Source organism: Balearica regulorum, chromosome 4, assembly GCF_011004875.1.
Source record: "Balearica regulorum gibbericeps isolate bBalReg1 chromosome 4, bBalReg1.pri, whole genome shotgun sequence".
NCBI classification, from domain to species: domain Eukaryota; kingdom Metazoa; phylum Chordata; class Aves; order Gruiformes; family Gruidae; genus Balearica; species Balearica regulorum.
Window position 1 is genome coordinate 5,404,411 of NC_046187.1, and position 13,640 is coordinate 5,418,050.

Genomic DNA, 13,640 nt, shown 5'->3' on the forward strand with positions numbered 1-13,640 from the left:
TGGCCCGGCCCCTCCAATCGCCTCCGAGCGCTTTTCCCTCTCCGGCTGTCCTCCCTTAGCTTCCCCCTCCCGTTTCCTGGCGCGGTACACGCTCGGGAAGATCCGGGCTATCACCGGGAACACACGCGCACGCGCCCCCGCCTTCGCTCCCCACCGCCCTATTGCGCAGGCGCGGCCCTGGGCGGGAGCGGGCGGAGGGAGAGGAAAGGAAAGGAGGAGCGCGCGTGCTCGCGCAGCTCCCGCCTCCCGACTGGCCGGCGCGTGCTCGCACCGCCCCGGAGCGCGAGTAGTCGGGGAGAGGAGGAAGAGGGGCGGGGGGAAGCAAAAGTTGCTGTGAGGGCGGGGCGGCGCCCGGAGTCGCCGCCGGGAGGGGGCGAGAGAGGAGCTGCGTGCGGGACCCGCCGGGGACGGGAGGTGAGTCGGGGGTACTGGCGGCGGTCGGGCAGGGTTGTGTCTCTGGCGGGGTGGGAAGCCAGGCAACGACCTCGGCGGCGGAGGCAGCCGCGGTCCTGAGCTGGGGAACGAGGAGCGGGGTCCGTCTCTCTTGCCCCGCGGGACGAGGCGAGGTGTGCCGGATGGCAGCGGCCGGGCGCCGGGATCCGCCGCGGGCCGTTCACCTGCCGGTGAGGGTCGCGTCAGACGAAGGGCGGCCGCCGCGCGCTCGGCCGTTGGGGTGGTAACCGTCATCTCCTCACGGCGCCGCGCTGAACCCGGGGAGCGGCCGGCCCGGGGCTCCGCCGGCCCGGGGCTCCACCGGCCCCTGCCCGGGGAGCGGCGCCCACCCGCGGAAGGGCGCCCGCCTGGATGTGCCGCCGTAGTGGGCGGCGCCGGCGTTAAATCCCTCCCGAGGACGGCGTGGGTGAGGGTGAAAAACAGCTCTATGGACGAGCTGTTAGCGCTGTCCCCGCAAGTTGTGTAAGCGGCGGGGTAGGCTGCCTCCGAGACGGGCATGGTTTTCGTGTCGAGACGGTGCGAGCTCCTGTGTTGGCTCCGTAAGAGCTAGAACGTAAAGTTAATGTTTAACGTGGTAGTCACATGCCCGTCAGCGAGTTTTTCTGGAGTGTTTTCAAAGACTGCTCAGAACAGGAAATGCCAGTACAGGTAGTATGGAGCTGTTTGAAATTTAATCAGTTTACAGTATTTGGAGGCTGTGTTATTTGTTGTCTTCGTACAGATAGAGGGTTTCAGAGGCATGTAGGTAGATGTATGCAAATTGTCTGCTTAGCATCTGTTCTGAGTTTAAGTTTATCCCTTACTTTGATTTTCAATGCAAATACTTTAAAATCAGCTTTTCAGAGGAAATGTGTCTTGTTCTGTCAACATGTATTTTCTTCCCTTCCCAAAGTAAGTGTGGGTTTTACCTATCTCTACTTAATGCTTTATTTTGCACATGGAAAAAAAAAAATCCCCTCTTGCTTAACTTTGAAGACACTATGATTATTTTAAGAGCAAAAACTTAATCACATGAATAGTATTGTGCCTAGCTGATGATGCAGTATGCCTTTACCCCTCAAGGCACTGGAAATTCCCCAGACCGACTTTATTATTAACTGTCCTGTTCCTGTAGAATGAAAGGGTGATTTTAGGTATCAAAATAGTGTTATAATCTGAATAAAATTAGCCTTATCAAATTATAGGTAATCCTTTCTTCCACTAACAAATTGTTTTAAAGTAAGATGTATTTACTGTTGTGGGCTTTTAGTATCAAATTTCTTGCGTAAAAAGTTATTATCCTGGACCAGTAGGATGTTGACAATAAAAACACCTAAAATATGCACTTGACTTTCATATCAAAACTTGATAGTGCAGAATCTCTTCCAGTCCTACAGTGAGCGTTGTTTGGGTATGAGACCCATAGGACTTCAGGGTCAGGGTATTAGCACTATCATGTGTTTCAGTTGCATTGCTTTCCAAGATCGCAGTAACAACGCTTTGTCATTTTTCCTTGGTTAATGCCTCTTGATAGAGTAAAACAGTTTAGTCACTTGAGGGACATAGTGATGGAAATGAAACCCATTCAAAGAGTTCTTAAAAAACATCCTCATGGTTTAAGCAGAAACAAGTTGGAGTTTGTTGGGCCAGGTTAAATCATGATGGGTTGAGGCTGTAACAAGGAGATGGGCTGGATCAGAATTTTAGATGTGCGGACTGAGTGAAACATTTGTAGAGAGGTTTATACAGATTTGTCCGTGAAGAAATATATGAAGTGTAAATATTCAGAACGTTCTTTTTTTGTCACACCTATAAAATACATGTGCGCTTAAAGGTGATGCTCATATTACCGTTCCTTGTAACTCAGTTATGTAGATTCTCCTGGTGACTTAAGAAATCAGAAGGTTTTTTGGGTAGGAACAGAACTTGGTGTTTTGCACTTCTGTTAATGATCAAACATCTACACAGAAAACTGAAAGGCAAGGTTACAGTTTGGACAGGCAGTTAATCTGGGATAAAAAGGACAGTGTGAGAATTATTGTTGTAAAGATACTTTCTATCTTGTTGAGATTCAGGAAAGAGTACATGGTTGAACATGTAGGAGTAGGAAGATGGAGAACAAAGTTGTCTTCTCTGTAGTTTTGTTTAATAATATGCCTTACAGTGTTTGTGAGTTGTCAGTGAGGAAAATCAGGAACAGTATTCCTGAGATTTCATCACATTCAGACTGGTTTCAGATCTTCTTGACAGGTCTTGTACTTAATATATACTGATACTTTAAATCAGTAGGAAGAAATGCTCATATGACAAAACTAAATTGTAACTTGCTCCTTTAGGGTATTCGGGTTCCAGACTTTTTATAGCTGAGGCTTTTTGCTGCCTTCTCTTTCCTGCTGCTTCTATCCTTATTGTCCACCAGAATTCATTGGTCTAAGACTTTCTGTGCACGATGATTCACTGTAAACCCTGGCCCATGTCATGGGTTCGGAATTTGTATTCTTTAAGATCTTTACTCAGTGTTCCCATTGTAGTTAGTTCCTAGTTGTAACAACCCAGAGATGCTGAGCTGTGAACCTGTTGTTTCGGTTTTTATGCAAACAGGAAAGTTTTTATTGGAACAGCTTAAAGAAAAAAATGTATACTTTTACAAAAGCCATCTGGGATAGCATCTACACACTTCTGGTTCTCCCATCTTGAAAGGATACAAAGAAGTATAATGTGCAGGAGCAGTGGTATGGCATATGAGGGATAGCTGAATTATAAGTTCTGGAGAAGAGACAACAGAGGTCTTTAAAATAGAAAAAGACTGGGTTTCAAATCTTCAGACATTGGTTGGAAGAATTTCTGGAAGAGGTAACTTTCAAACACTGCTTTTGTCTCTTGGGGACTTCTTGAGTTGGTAACTGAAGGCAGAAAGAATGTGTCAGACTAATACCACTGGCTGGTGTACTTGCAGATGGCCCACGGAATCAAGGCTAATGGTCACTGCTGGAAATGTGGCTTTGGGTGGTTTTGGGTTTTTTTTGGTCTTATAGTGTTACTCGTTTCATGTTATCTGTGTTGCAAGTAAGTGCTATTAATGAAGGGGGGTTTTTTTCTCTATCTGATGTTTAAAATCGTGAGAATTTACATTTTTGTAAACATATTTCTTTGATAGCTTTTGAAGTGGATAGTATAATTTTCAAAGAAAAAGACTAGTTACTACTAAAAGTATTAAGTGTATCTTACGGCAAATGACATCTGTTGACATATACAGTTCAGCACAATGGTAAAGGTGGAAGGGCACAGGATTTGTGCAAGGACCAAAAAATTATGAGTCAACCTCATTGAGATGGATGTTTATTAATTTAAAATTTTTGTCTTTTTCTATGTCTTTAAAGCAACTTCACTTTAAAAAAAAATGGGGAAAAAATCATTGCAACCTCCAATATCACATTTTCGTTCTGTTGACAAAAAATGGCAATTTTAAATGACAAGCTTTTGGGCTGTGGAAAACGCTCAAATTCTCACAGTTTTAAGTTGTTGAATTTTTGATGGTTTTCATTCTGTTGAGGAGGAGAAAGTAACCACAGTCCTAGTAACGTTGGCTCACTGCAAAAAACTCTGGTGGTTTTCCATCATAAGTTTATTCCGTTGCAATACATTTAATCACTCTTCCTTCCAATTGTTGTTGTCTTATATTTATATTCCTAAATTATAACATATATCAGCTTAGAAATTGATTTACCAGAGTTGTCAAATCACTAGGTCGGTTGCCAGGCTCAGCACAGAGGTGTGAGCTGCCAGCAGAAGCAAAAAGCTGCATTGCTAAAAAGTAACCTCAGTATTGTGCATGAGAAGGGTTTGCCATTAGTCATTTATGCAACACACAGAGAATAGTTGCAAAATAAAGCTGAGAAGATGTAAATAACAGTTCTTCAGCCAAATTTGAGACATGCACAGTCAACAACTTTTGAACTCATTGGCAGGATTTCATCCAACGTGACAGAAGGGATAGAAGAAGTCTTAAAGATGATTATGTACTTACAAAGTGCATGAAAACAGGCAGCTGGCTGGAAGAGAGAGACCTTGTAAGATGATGTAAGGAACAGAGTTGGCTTATGCCCCAGCTAGGGAGAAAACTGTGCAAGAGCTCAGTCATGAGACATAAAACTATCAGGAGCCAGGCATTGATAATTCCAGTATTCACAGAAGCAACTGTTTATCTCATCAGTTTTATCTAAATGGATGTCAAAGATGCTTAAACCCAAATGTGCTTGTAGAAAGTAATTTGTTTAGGTAACATAGTAACTGCACTAATTTCTAAGCTAATTTAGTGAAATTGTTTCTTACATTGAAAAGACTGTGCCAGCTGCAGTTACTGATGTGCTAGGGTAGACCAACAAATCAGGTGATAACATGAGGTTTTGCTGATTAGTATATTTGTTGTTCTGGAAGCTTTAAAGCCAAGTGCCAGAAATTTGTGACAGACATATATTTTGTCGTGTAAAGCCGCACAACTAAGGGTAGCCAGGTGCTTGATGGGATCATTGATGACTGAAGAACAGTGACTGAAATAAGGCAAGGTAGAAGAACTTAGGCTGATAAATAGATGTTGGTTTGAGAGTTTATAGCCCTTGTTTAGTGTCTTTGGTTGAGAAATTGAGTCATCCAGAATTGATCTCTAGTCTGAAGGGCAAGAATGTTTCTTTAACTCTCAGCTGCTAAAAATCTTATGTAGCATGCCAATAACACTATGTGAAATAACTGTTATGCTGAAAGATTGCATCTGTTGAAGACACTGTGTGGTTCAATGACTTACGATCTATCCTCAGCCACTCACACCTTTGTCAAGCCAAGAACTTGCAAAGAACTGGTAAATCCCAGTGGCTAATAAATGCTACAGTGCTCTTAGCAGCACTGGCTTACCACAGATATGGAACAACAGTCTTCAGTTCCTAATTATAGTCCTATGGAGTATTGAATTTAGGTCAAGGGAGTCAGTGGTCTGAGTCCCAGTCTTCTAAAAGCTTAACCAAATGTTATGGGTGGTGGAGGGAACCAAGGTTGATCAGCAGCATCACTTCTCTAGTTTACAGAACAATCTACAATGAGGGTAGGCTTGTCAGCAGAGGAATAATACTCTGGGAGGATGGTCCAAATCCAGAAAAATTTGCTGTGACTAATGAGCATACATCCTTTCCAGCATCTTCCACAATAGCTTTCTTCGATCTTGGCTTTTTTTTTTTTAAAAAAAAAAAAAACCAAAGTCAAACTTTGGCATATTTGTACAATGTAAATTTCAAAACAAGATATTACTATAAACTACTTCTCCTTAGGGAGAGGCTGGGATGACAAATGGATGACAGAAGTTAATCCCATTGCTTATTGTGCCATTGGGAAGGCTCATCTACAGTGCCCCTCTTACCAGTGAATAAGAAGCTATACACTGTAGTATTTGATACAGGGTATTATGAAGAAAGAAAGGGTAACGGAACTTCTACTCCAGGCTAGAACTTAGTGGTCATGTCGTGTGTCAAGATAGTATTATTGTACAGCTACTGTCTGTTCCTTGGGTTGACTGTGACCAGTTTTGGGGAGAAAGAGTAATAGATAAAACAAAGGGACTAGAGTACCCATTCGGTGCAAAGTTCTAGTTGGGTAGTAGTAGTACAGAATGATCTTTTAAATTGAATACCTTTCTGATACGCCTTTCTTGTTTTTTTTTAATTATTTGACACATTTGAATTGCTGCAGGGGGGTATGTTTAGTTCGACCTATGCAGTTTAAAGAATGCATTTATAGAAAGAGTCATTTGAGAAGGTTGCGTGAAAATAATTTTTAAGTAGTCACTGCTGACTTTTCTAGTGTTAAATTTAAATTTTCAGGAAAAGATGTACTAATGTTGTACGTAGTTAATAGAGGCTGTATGAATATAATATCACACTGCTTTAGAAAATGAATATCTGGCCCACATGCGAAAACTGTACAATATTCTGGAATTTTTTAGGATAAGATTGTGTGCACTTACCTGGTGTGATAGTTGAAATTATTTGTATTCACAACTTTGTGGATGTGCAATTAAACAGCAAGCATCTTAATGTAATGTGACAGTAACATAGAGCTAATACAGAACTATTTTTTATTAAATTCTTGCCATGCATCATTATAACTTTTCTGAAACCCGGTCCAAGATCTAAATGTTTAGTGCACGGGCTCTTTGCTCTAGGGCACCCCTGAAATGCCACAAAATTACTTCCTAGAAGTTCTTAGTGTATGAATGCTCTTTGTCTTAAATTGTGCTGGAAGGACTCTTGTTTCCAAAACAGCATGTGTCTTTCTTAACAGTTCAAATACAGATTAGGTAAATACAGAGGTTCTTCCCCCCATATCCATGCATAATTTTGTTGTTCAGAAACATGGAGAAATTGTGCTTGAAAGTATGATAAGAAAGAAACATAAAAGTTGATGGAATCTCTTCTGCTCTTGTGAAATGAGAGCTACAGAGGTAATTTTTTTCTGAATGTTTTATAATTTTTGTCTGTTGATCTTAGGGATCAGTTTCACAGATGTGTTTGTAGTAGCTATCTCCTTTTTGCATTTAAATAATAAAAGAACGCAAATGTTTCCCAGATCTAACATGAGTTTGGGTCTATCATTACACTTTTCTTCAGATGAGAGAACTTACTTATGAAGCAAGGACTCAGCCTTGCTCTTTTTTTTGGCTGGAAATAAATCCTGCCATTCTTGGCTATCCTTGGACTTCTTTAAATAACCAGCTGTAGTCCAGCCTCACATGAATATGTGAGATCTGTTTCCAGGTGAAATTTAGATACTAGAGACGTGTCTTCCCAGTAACTTCTGTATTTTATCATTGGCATACAGTCTACCGTACTTTCCATCTATTTCCTTCCCCTATTTTGGCTGCTATATGCTGAGCAACTTTCCATTGAAACGCAGACAGCAGGGGACAGGCTAGCTGAATCGCCACTGTTGGTGGGGTACGACTGTATGAGCAGTTCTGGAGATGAAAGGTGTAGTGTATTCAGCAGGGAATTTATTTTAGGTTGGGAGACCCTGATAGCCTGGTGTTTCTGGGTCAGAACTGTATTGATCCTGTTGCTCCTCTCTACTCAAAGGTAGGAACGCAACGCGGGACATCTCAAGCGTGCGTTGGAGTGCAAATACACTTTATGGCTACCACAGGCCATCTGTACTGTTCCCAATCCAGGCTCTTTCCTGTTTTTTCCCCTTCAGTGTACTGTTTGATACTGCTTATTACTAAAAATTGTTCATCTTAACTTCAGTTTTGTCTTCTGGGATAGCAGCAGGAGGGTGGAAAAAACTGTATGTAAATTTCCATATGGGAAATTATATAAAGTGGAATTAAGAACTCTGTGTTGCCAGGAAAATGCATGCTCAAGCAGCTTCTCTGGTATGTCAAGGAGCAAGCTCTTTTTATGACAAAAATGTATCAGGTCAGTTTTTCCTGATACATTTTTCACAAATTGGTAGAAAGCATTTGATGGTTGAAAGAGTTGGATGTAAGGTTCTTCTGTTTTGTTTTTTTAAAATTATTTATTTTTAAACTCATAATGTTATTTTTAGCAATTAAAAGTTGTACTTCCCTGTGATAGCAGGAGACTTTGGGCCAAATAATGCTTCATATTACTAAGTACTTTTGATGTATGATTCTGGGTTCTTGAATATATATGTATATGTATTTTTTGTTTATGTGTGTGTATATATATGTATCTGATTATAAATAGCTATACACCTTAGATTTTTTTTCCTTGACTCCTCTTTATTCATCTTTACTGTAGTGATTCATTATTTTCTATTTATGTACTGTACTGAAACTTTCTAACGAAAACATTTGGTAAAAATATCTTCTTTCCTTTAATTGTTCCATACAGATCATGTTATCACTTCTGCATATGTGACTTCAGAGAGTCTTTCATCTTTTTCTGTCTTAATCTTTGTTTTACCTTCACCTCTGTCCCTGTTTTCTTAGGTTTTGGTCCTTTGTAGGAGAACAGCTGTTATGCTGTGGAGCACTTTGACTTTTATGTGGAAAACAAAAATCCCCCCCCCCCCCCCCCCCCCCCCCCCCCCCCCCCCCCCCCCCCCCCCCCCCCCCCCCCCCCCCCCCCCCCCCCCCCCCCCCCCCCCCCCCCCCCCCCCCCCCCCCCCCCCCCCCCCCCCCCCCCCCCCCCCCTTTCTGAGTTTGTTGAAGTGAACGTAAAGAAAACAAAATTATCACGATATTCCATTAAGGTCAGTTTCCAGATAGATTTCACACTCCTTGCTCAGTGCTGTTGCAAATCACACTTACTATTTCCAGTATTATTAAATCAAATTACTTACGGGTGAGATACAGTAACATCAGTAAACAAACAAAAAACCATCTGATTATGCATGGGGCAAGAGAGACTTTTGATTAGGTTCCAGTTATTGATTTTTTTTTATATATATATATATATATATATATAATACAAGCAAGTACCAATGTTTCTTTTAAATAAAGGAGGATGGGTTTAGGGGTGCAAGACTTCCTGCAGGTCTTTTTGAAAGTCACATGATTTGTTTCAATGGTATCCCAGCTGTACAATATTTGAGAGCTGTAGAACTGTTTGACGTGAACGTGGTGTTGGTTGTTCCAAGCTGGGAAAAGTTACTTTCCAATTTATACAGCGTTCCAACTACAAAATTTATTTTTGTTTTTTAATGCTGCTCACCAATCTTGAAGGCCTTGCGCAGTGGAAAAAATGGTAGTGAGAAGGCTGTGAGTTTTGAAGTATACTGATAGGTCTTTGGTATCTCATATGCTTGGAAAATCTAAGGTGAATATCTTTGTTGTAATGTGAGGCCCAAATGTCATCTTTTTTATTTTTGTCTTTCCCAAATATGCAGCCTTAGTTGCTTTGGTTTATTTAAGTTTATTCTGTTCTGTGCCGTTACTTCAAATGTTTATGTGGATGATGTAGTAATGCCAAATGGATTGAATAATCCATTGTTGTAAGACGATGACTACATGGGCTTTACATGTGCCTGTGGTGATGTTCTGGATGATGAGTCATTTAACCTTAAATATGTACCTTCAACAATGAGAGAAACAACTCTTATTGTTGGAATTTGAAAATCTTGGAATCAGTTATTGAGGCAGCTACCAGAATGTTCTTACTCTGCTATTAGCTATGTTTTTCTGGATGCTTTAAGAATGCAATTAGGCTAATAACATATTTGTGTAGTGTTCACTAGGTAGTACAAAATTTTGAAAGCTAAGTTCTAGCTGAGAATCCATCTATAACATCTTAGTAATCTTAAGACATGGAAATACATATCAGTTCATGTGATTTGTGTTAAATAAAAATATTTATTTCTTGGTAATCTTTTTATTAGACTTGGAGATTCAAAGTTAGAATAACTCATGTGTTATATGGTCTTTTTATGAGCTGTTGTATATTGTTAGCAGAACCTTCACAGTAATTTTATCATATTCTAACTATTAAATAATAGTTAGAAATACTAAATTATTTAACCTTTCTGCCTCAGAAACAACTTCTGGTGGCAATTGTTTCTCCTCCTCTTCCCTGGTTATTGCATCTGCTTTTAGATTAAGAGGTTGTTTTGGCCATGATCTCTTTTCTGATTTAGGTGGTCTTTAACATTTTGGAAAATTCTGGTTTTATATTTCCTGGTGTTTTTTTCTATTTCAGATTCACTGGAAAAAGAATGAAATAAACATGGAGTCTTCTAAACTGGAATATATTTCATGGGTCACAGTTACAAGTAAAAAGAAGATGGAACAAAATGAGAGAACAGGAGTATAACACCTGTCAAGAACTTTCCATTTTTGTGATATATATAAACTTGCGATATAATACAACTAATGATTTATAGTAATACTTTATTGATATCCCTGGAAGAAGTCAGTGACTGTGCAACTTGCTTAATGAGAACTTTTATTCTAATAACTTTACCATGTTTTAACCTTAACTGGACACTTTTTTTTTTTAAGTCTGAGAGTTAAAAACTTTGTATAGCTGTATTATAACTGAGAGACTCATCCTGACAGATGATTGACAGCTGCTCATGGAGAATGGATGTAAACCCATGAATGGTTACTATTGCATGGAGTTGAATGGAATGCCACAACTTTAGAGCAATTCTCTGAAGACCTTCTTCTTTGCCTTGCACCCATCATATCCTTAAATATTTAAGTATAAATACTGCAATTATAAAGTCTAAAAAATAATGGCATGGGTGAAATTCTTAAGAAAACCTGGGGGTAACCTTGGAAAAGTTTATCAGCCTGGAAGTATACTGTCCCTGGCCCCTACAAAAGGCTTATTAAATGAACCAGGACAAAACAGCTGCTTTCTTAACAGTGCTGTTCAGGTAAGAAAAAGCTTGATTTATTAAACAGTTCTGGATTTATAGCAGCTTAGATGGTCATAGTGGGGAAAGTGTTCTCTTGGCAATGCTGTTTTTACCATTTGTATTGCAGTACGTGTGTTCTACAGAAAAACACAGCATGTTTTTCCATGGTGTTAAATTCAGTTCTCAGATAAACTTCTTAATGATTCCAAGAAAGACAGAATAGCATGTCTTTTTGGAATGGGTTTTCCTTAAAAAACAAAACAAAACAAAAACAACTAAAAAAAATGTGGCAATCATAGAAAAAGATGAATGTTTGGAAGTAACTTGATTTAGCATTTCATTTTAAGGAATTGATTGAGGATATTGAATATCAGAAAAACTTTCCTTTTGTATTTGGAAACTCACAACTCATAACTTCAAAACTTGCTGCTTGAATTTTAAAACTAATGTTTATGTCAAACATAGCAGTTTTATTACTTGCCAAATTTACAAGGCACTTTTTAATGTGGGGCAACCAGTACTACTATTTTTTATTAAAATACCATTTTCTCAGAATTAGCACATTCGCCTGTGGTACTGGGGCATATCAGAAGGGGCACATATAGTTGAAAGCTTTGATTCTAACCTTAGGAAAGATCTGTGCAATTACTGTAGGAGATATACTGTATACCAAAGAAATAGGACTTAGATTTCTTTTTACTGTTTATATGCATATGTATTACCGACTGACTTCTTGCATGTGTTAACCTACACACTGTTCTGTTTTCACATCAGCTGTAATTGGGAAAACACTTGCTCTTTAGATCTTTCAAGTATAGTTTAATAGTACAGTGACATTAGCATGATAAAAATAGAGCTTTTACAAGCCTACTTCTGACAGGGAATGTGGAGATCTACTTAATTCCATGACAGAGCAGTGCTAGCCTTTCACATTGTCTGCAAGTCAGAATACCAGGCGCAGTTTAGTTTATACTATAGTCTTGTTAAATCTAGAAATTAATACCACCGCCAGATTTCTAGGCTGTGCAAATAAAGAGCAGAACAATATTTTGTTTTATAACGCTTAGATTTTGGACCTGAATGTTTTCAAATTGGATATAATTCTTTGCCACACTGGCAGAGGGTTTAATAGATGCTTAGGCTTCCTAAAAAAAAAAAACCAACAAACCAGTAAGTCTTAAAAATGGTAAGGATTTAAACATGGGAGATATAGGAGATATGAGAGTTGTATCTGCATGGTGTGTATGTGTATGCTATCTAAACATGTTTAAAATAAAAATGTACAATAGACTTAGTAGAATGAGTTTGCCATTATACATTCAATGGAACAGCGTGACTATATTTGTTGCAGTTTTGCTATTTTCCCTTAGGGTGCCCTAAAATTAACCCTAAGTCATTTTTAGTTATAGTTTCAGACAATCCTGCTACTTCACAACCTACTGCTGTTTATCAAATGGTGGCTGATGATTGGTGACTGCCGTGCTACAAGGTGGAATGTGTTCCTTTTTTTTTTTTTTCTCCTTTAACCTCTGTTCAACCTTTAGAACTGAGGTTTGGACATTCATTTTCAATGCATCCCGATTCAGGTTTAGCTTTTATGTTTATAGATAGGCTTTTTTTTTCTTTCCTTGATTTGCAGCTGTTGTGTTACTGTGCCTCTTGAGAACTAATTTTTGCATTTGGTTTTTTTTTATGGGCAACTTTCTGAACTACTCTACTGCTTGTGTACCTAAGACATTAGATACTGAAAGCAGTGTAGTGTAGCCAGGTTGACATTACCTTGATATAGAGTAGTTACACCAAATAAAAGGTAGAAACATATGTGATAAAGCACCAGGATTATTTTGATCTGTGGAAAAATGAATTTATTTCAGCAATCATTTTAGTAAGAGACCACAAGAATGTAGTAGTGACTTAACCTGAAATGAATGCTTGCATTATTACCTTGCAAATCAGTTTCCATCTTGTTTATTATTATTATATTTTTATTTGAACAAAGCACGGGGAGGGAAAGAGAAATGAAGTAAACCCCATAGCACCACCTTCTTACGTAAGCCTAAGAAGCTATTACAGGCTCTGCACACAGTTTAACTTGCTGCTTGTTTCCTTAAGAGTGCTTCAACTTTTTTCCCCACACAATACGTGTTTGCCATTGTTTCAAAGTTTAAAAGGAAATCTAAATTTTGTGAGTGGTGAGTGTGAAGCTTCTACTTCCACCTCCATAATTTCCCTAGCTAATGGAAATGGACCGTAATTCTTATACAACTTGAGCACCAACACTGCTACATGTTATGTGAAATTTAAAAAAAAAAGTAAAATCTACTATATGTTGCTGTGTTAAACGTAGAATCTCCAGAACTCATTACTTATTTTCTGTAAAACTTTATTTTTATAGGTATTATGGCAACTTGACATATTTCGACGAAGTTTAAGAGGCTTAACTGGACATGTGTGTCAGGGAGATGCGTGCATATTTTGTGCATTAAAGGTAAATAATTTTTGGAAGTATCTTCCAAAATGAGGGAAAAATAATTTAAATTTTAATAATTTATCATTCATATTTCTGGGTGACTAAGTAATTATGTGTAAATAAACAATTTAGATTTAAGGACATTTGTAACAGAAATATTTTCTTGTGTTTAAAGGACAAATTTTACAGTACAAAAATTTTAACAGTCTGCTTAAACATAAAACTTTTGTCTGTTAAAGACAGTATAACTTATTTGAAATTTCTAGCTAGCCTCATCAGAGATTTTTTCCTTCTATCTGCATGCATATGCTTTTTGTTCTTTCCTGTAGTGTTTGAATACAGTTCTTCTACATAACTATATTACTGTCTGATAAAG

At 38.8% G+C, this 13,640-nt stretch overlaps 1 protein-coding gene across 5 annotated transcripts in view; it reads left to right on the forward strand.

Moving 5' to 3' along the window:
- Positions 1 to 204: 204 nt before the first annotated feature.
- USP53 (ubiquitin specific peptidase 53) overlaps positions 205 to 13,640 on the forward strand; it is a 39,228-nt gene continuing 25,792 nt past the window's right edge. For 3 of the 5 annotated variants that reach the window (XM_075751032.1, XM_075751033.1, XM_075751035.1), the window contains exons 1-3: positions 205 to 414; positions 10,131 to 10,812; positions 13,190 to 13,282. In XM_075751032.1, coding sequence (XP_075607147.1) covers positions 10,669 to 10,812; positions 13,190 to 13,282 — 237 coding nt within the window. In that variant the 5' untranslated portion in view covers positions 205 to 414; positions 10,131 to 10,668. Of the gene's footprint in view, positions 415 to 670; positions 1,102 to 10,130; positions 10,813 to 13,189; positions 13,283 to 13,640 lie in introns of those variants that run through there. The other 2 variants (XM_075751036.1, XM_075751034.1) reach the window with 2 other exon arrangements.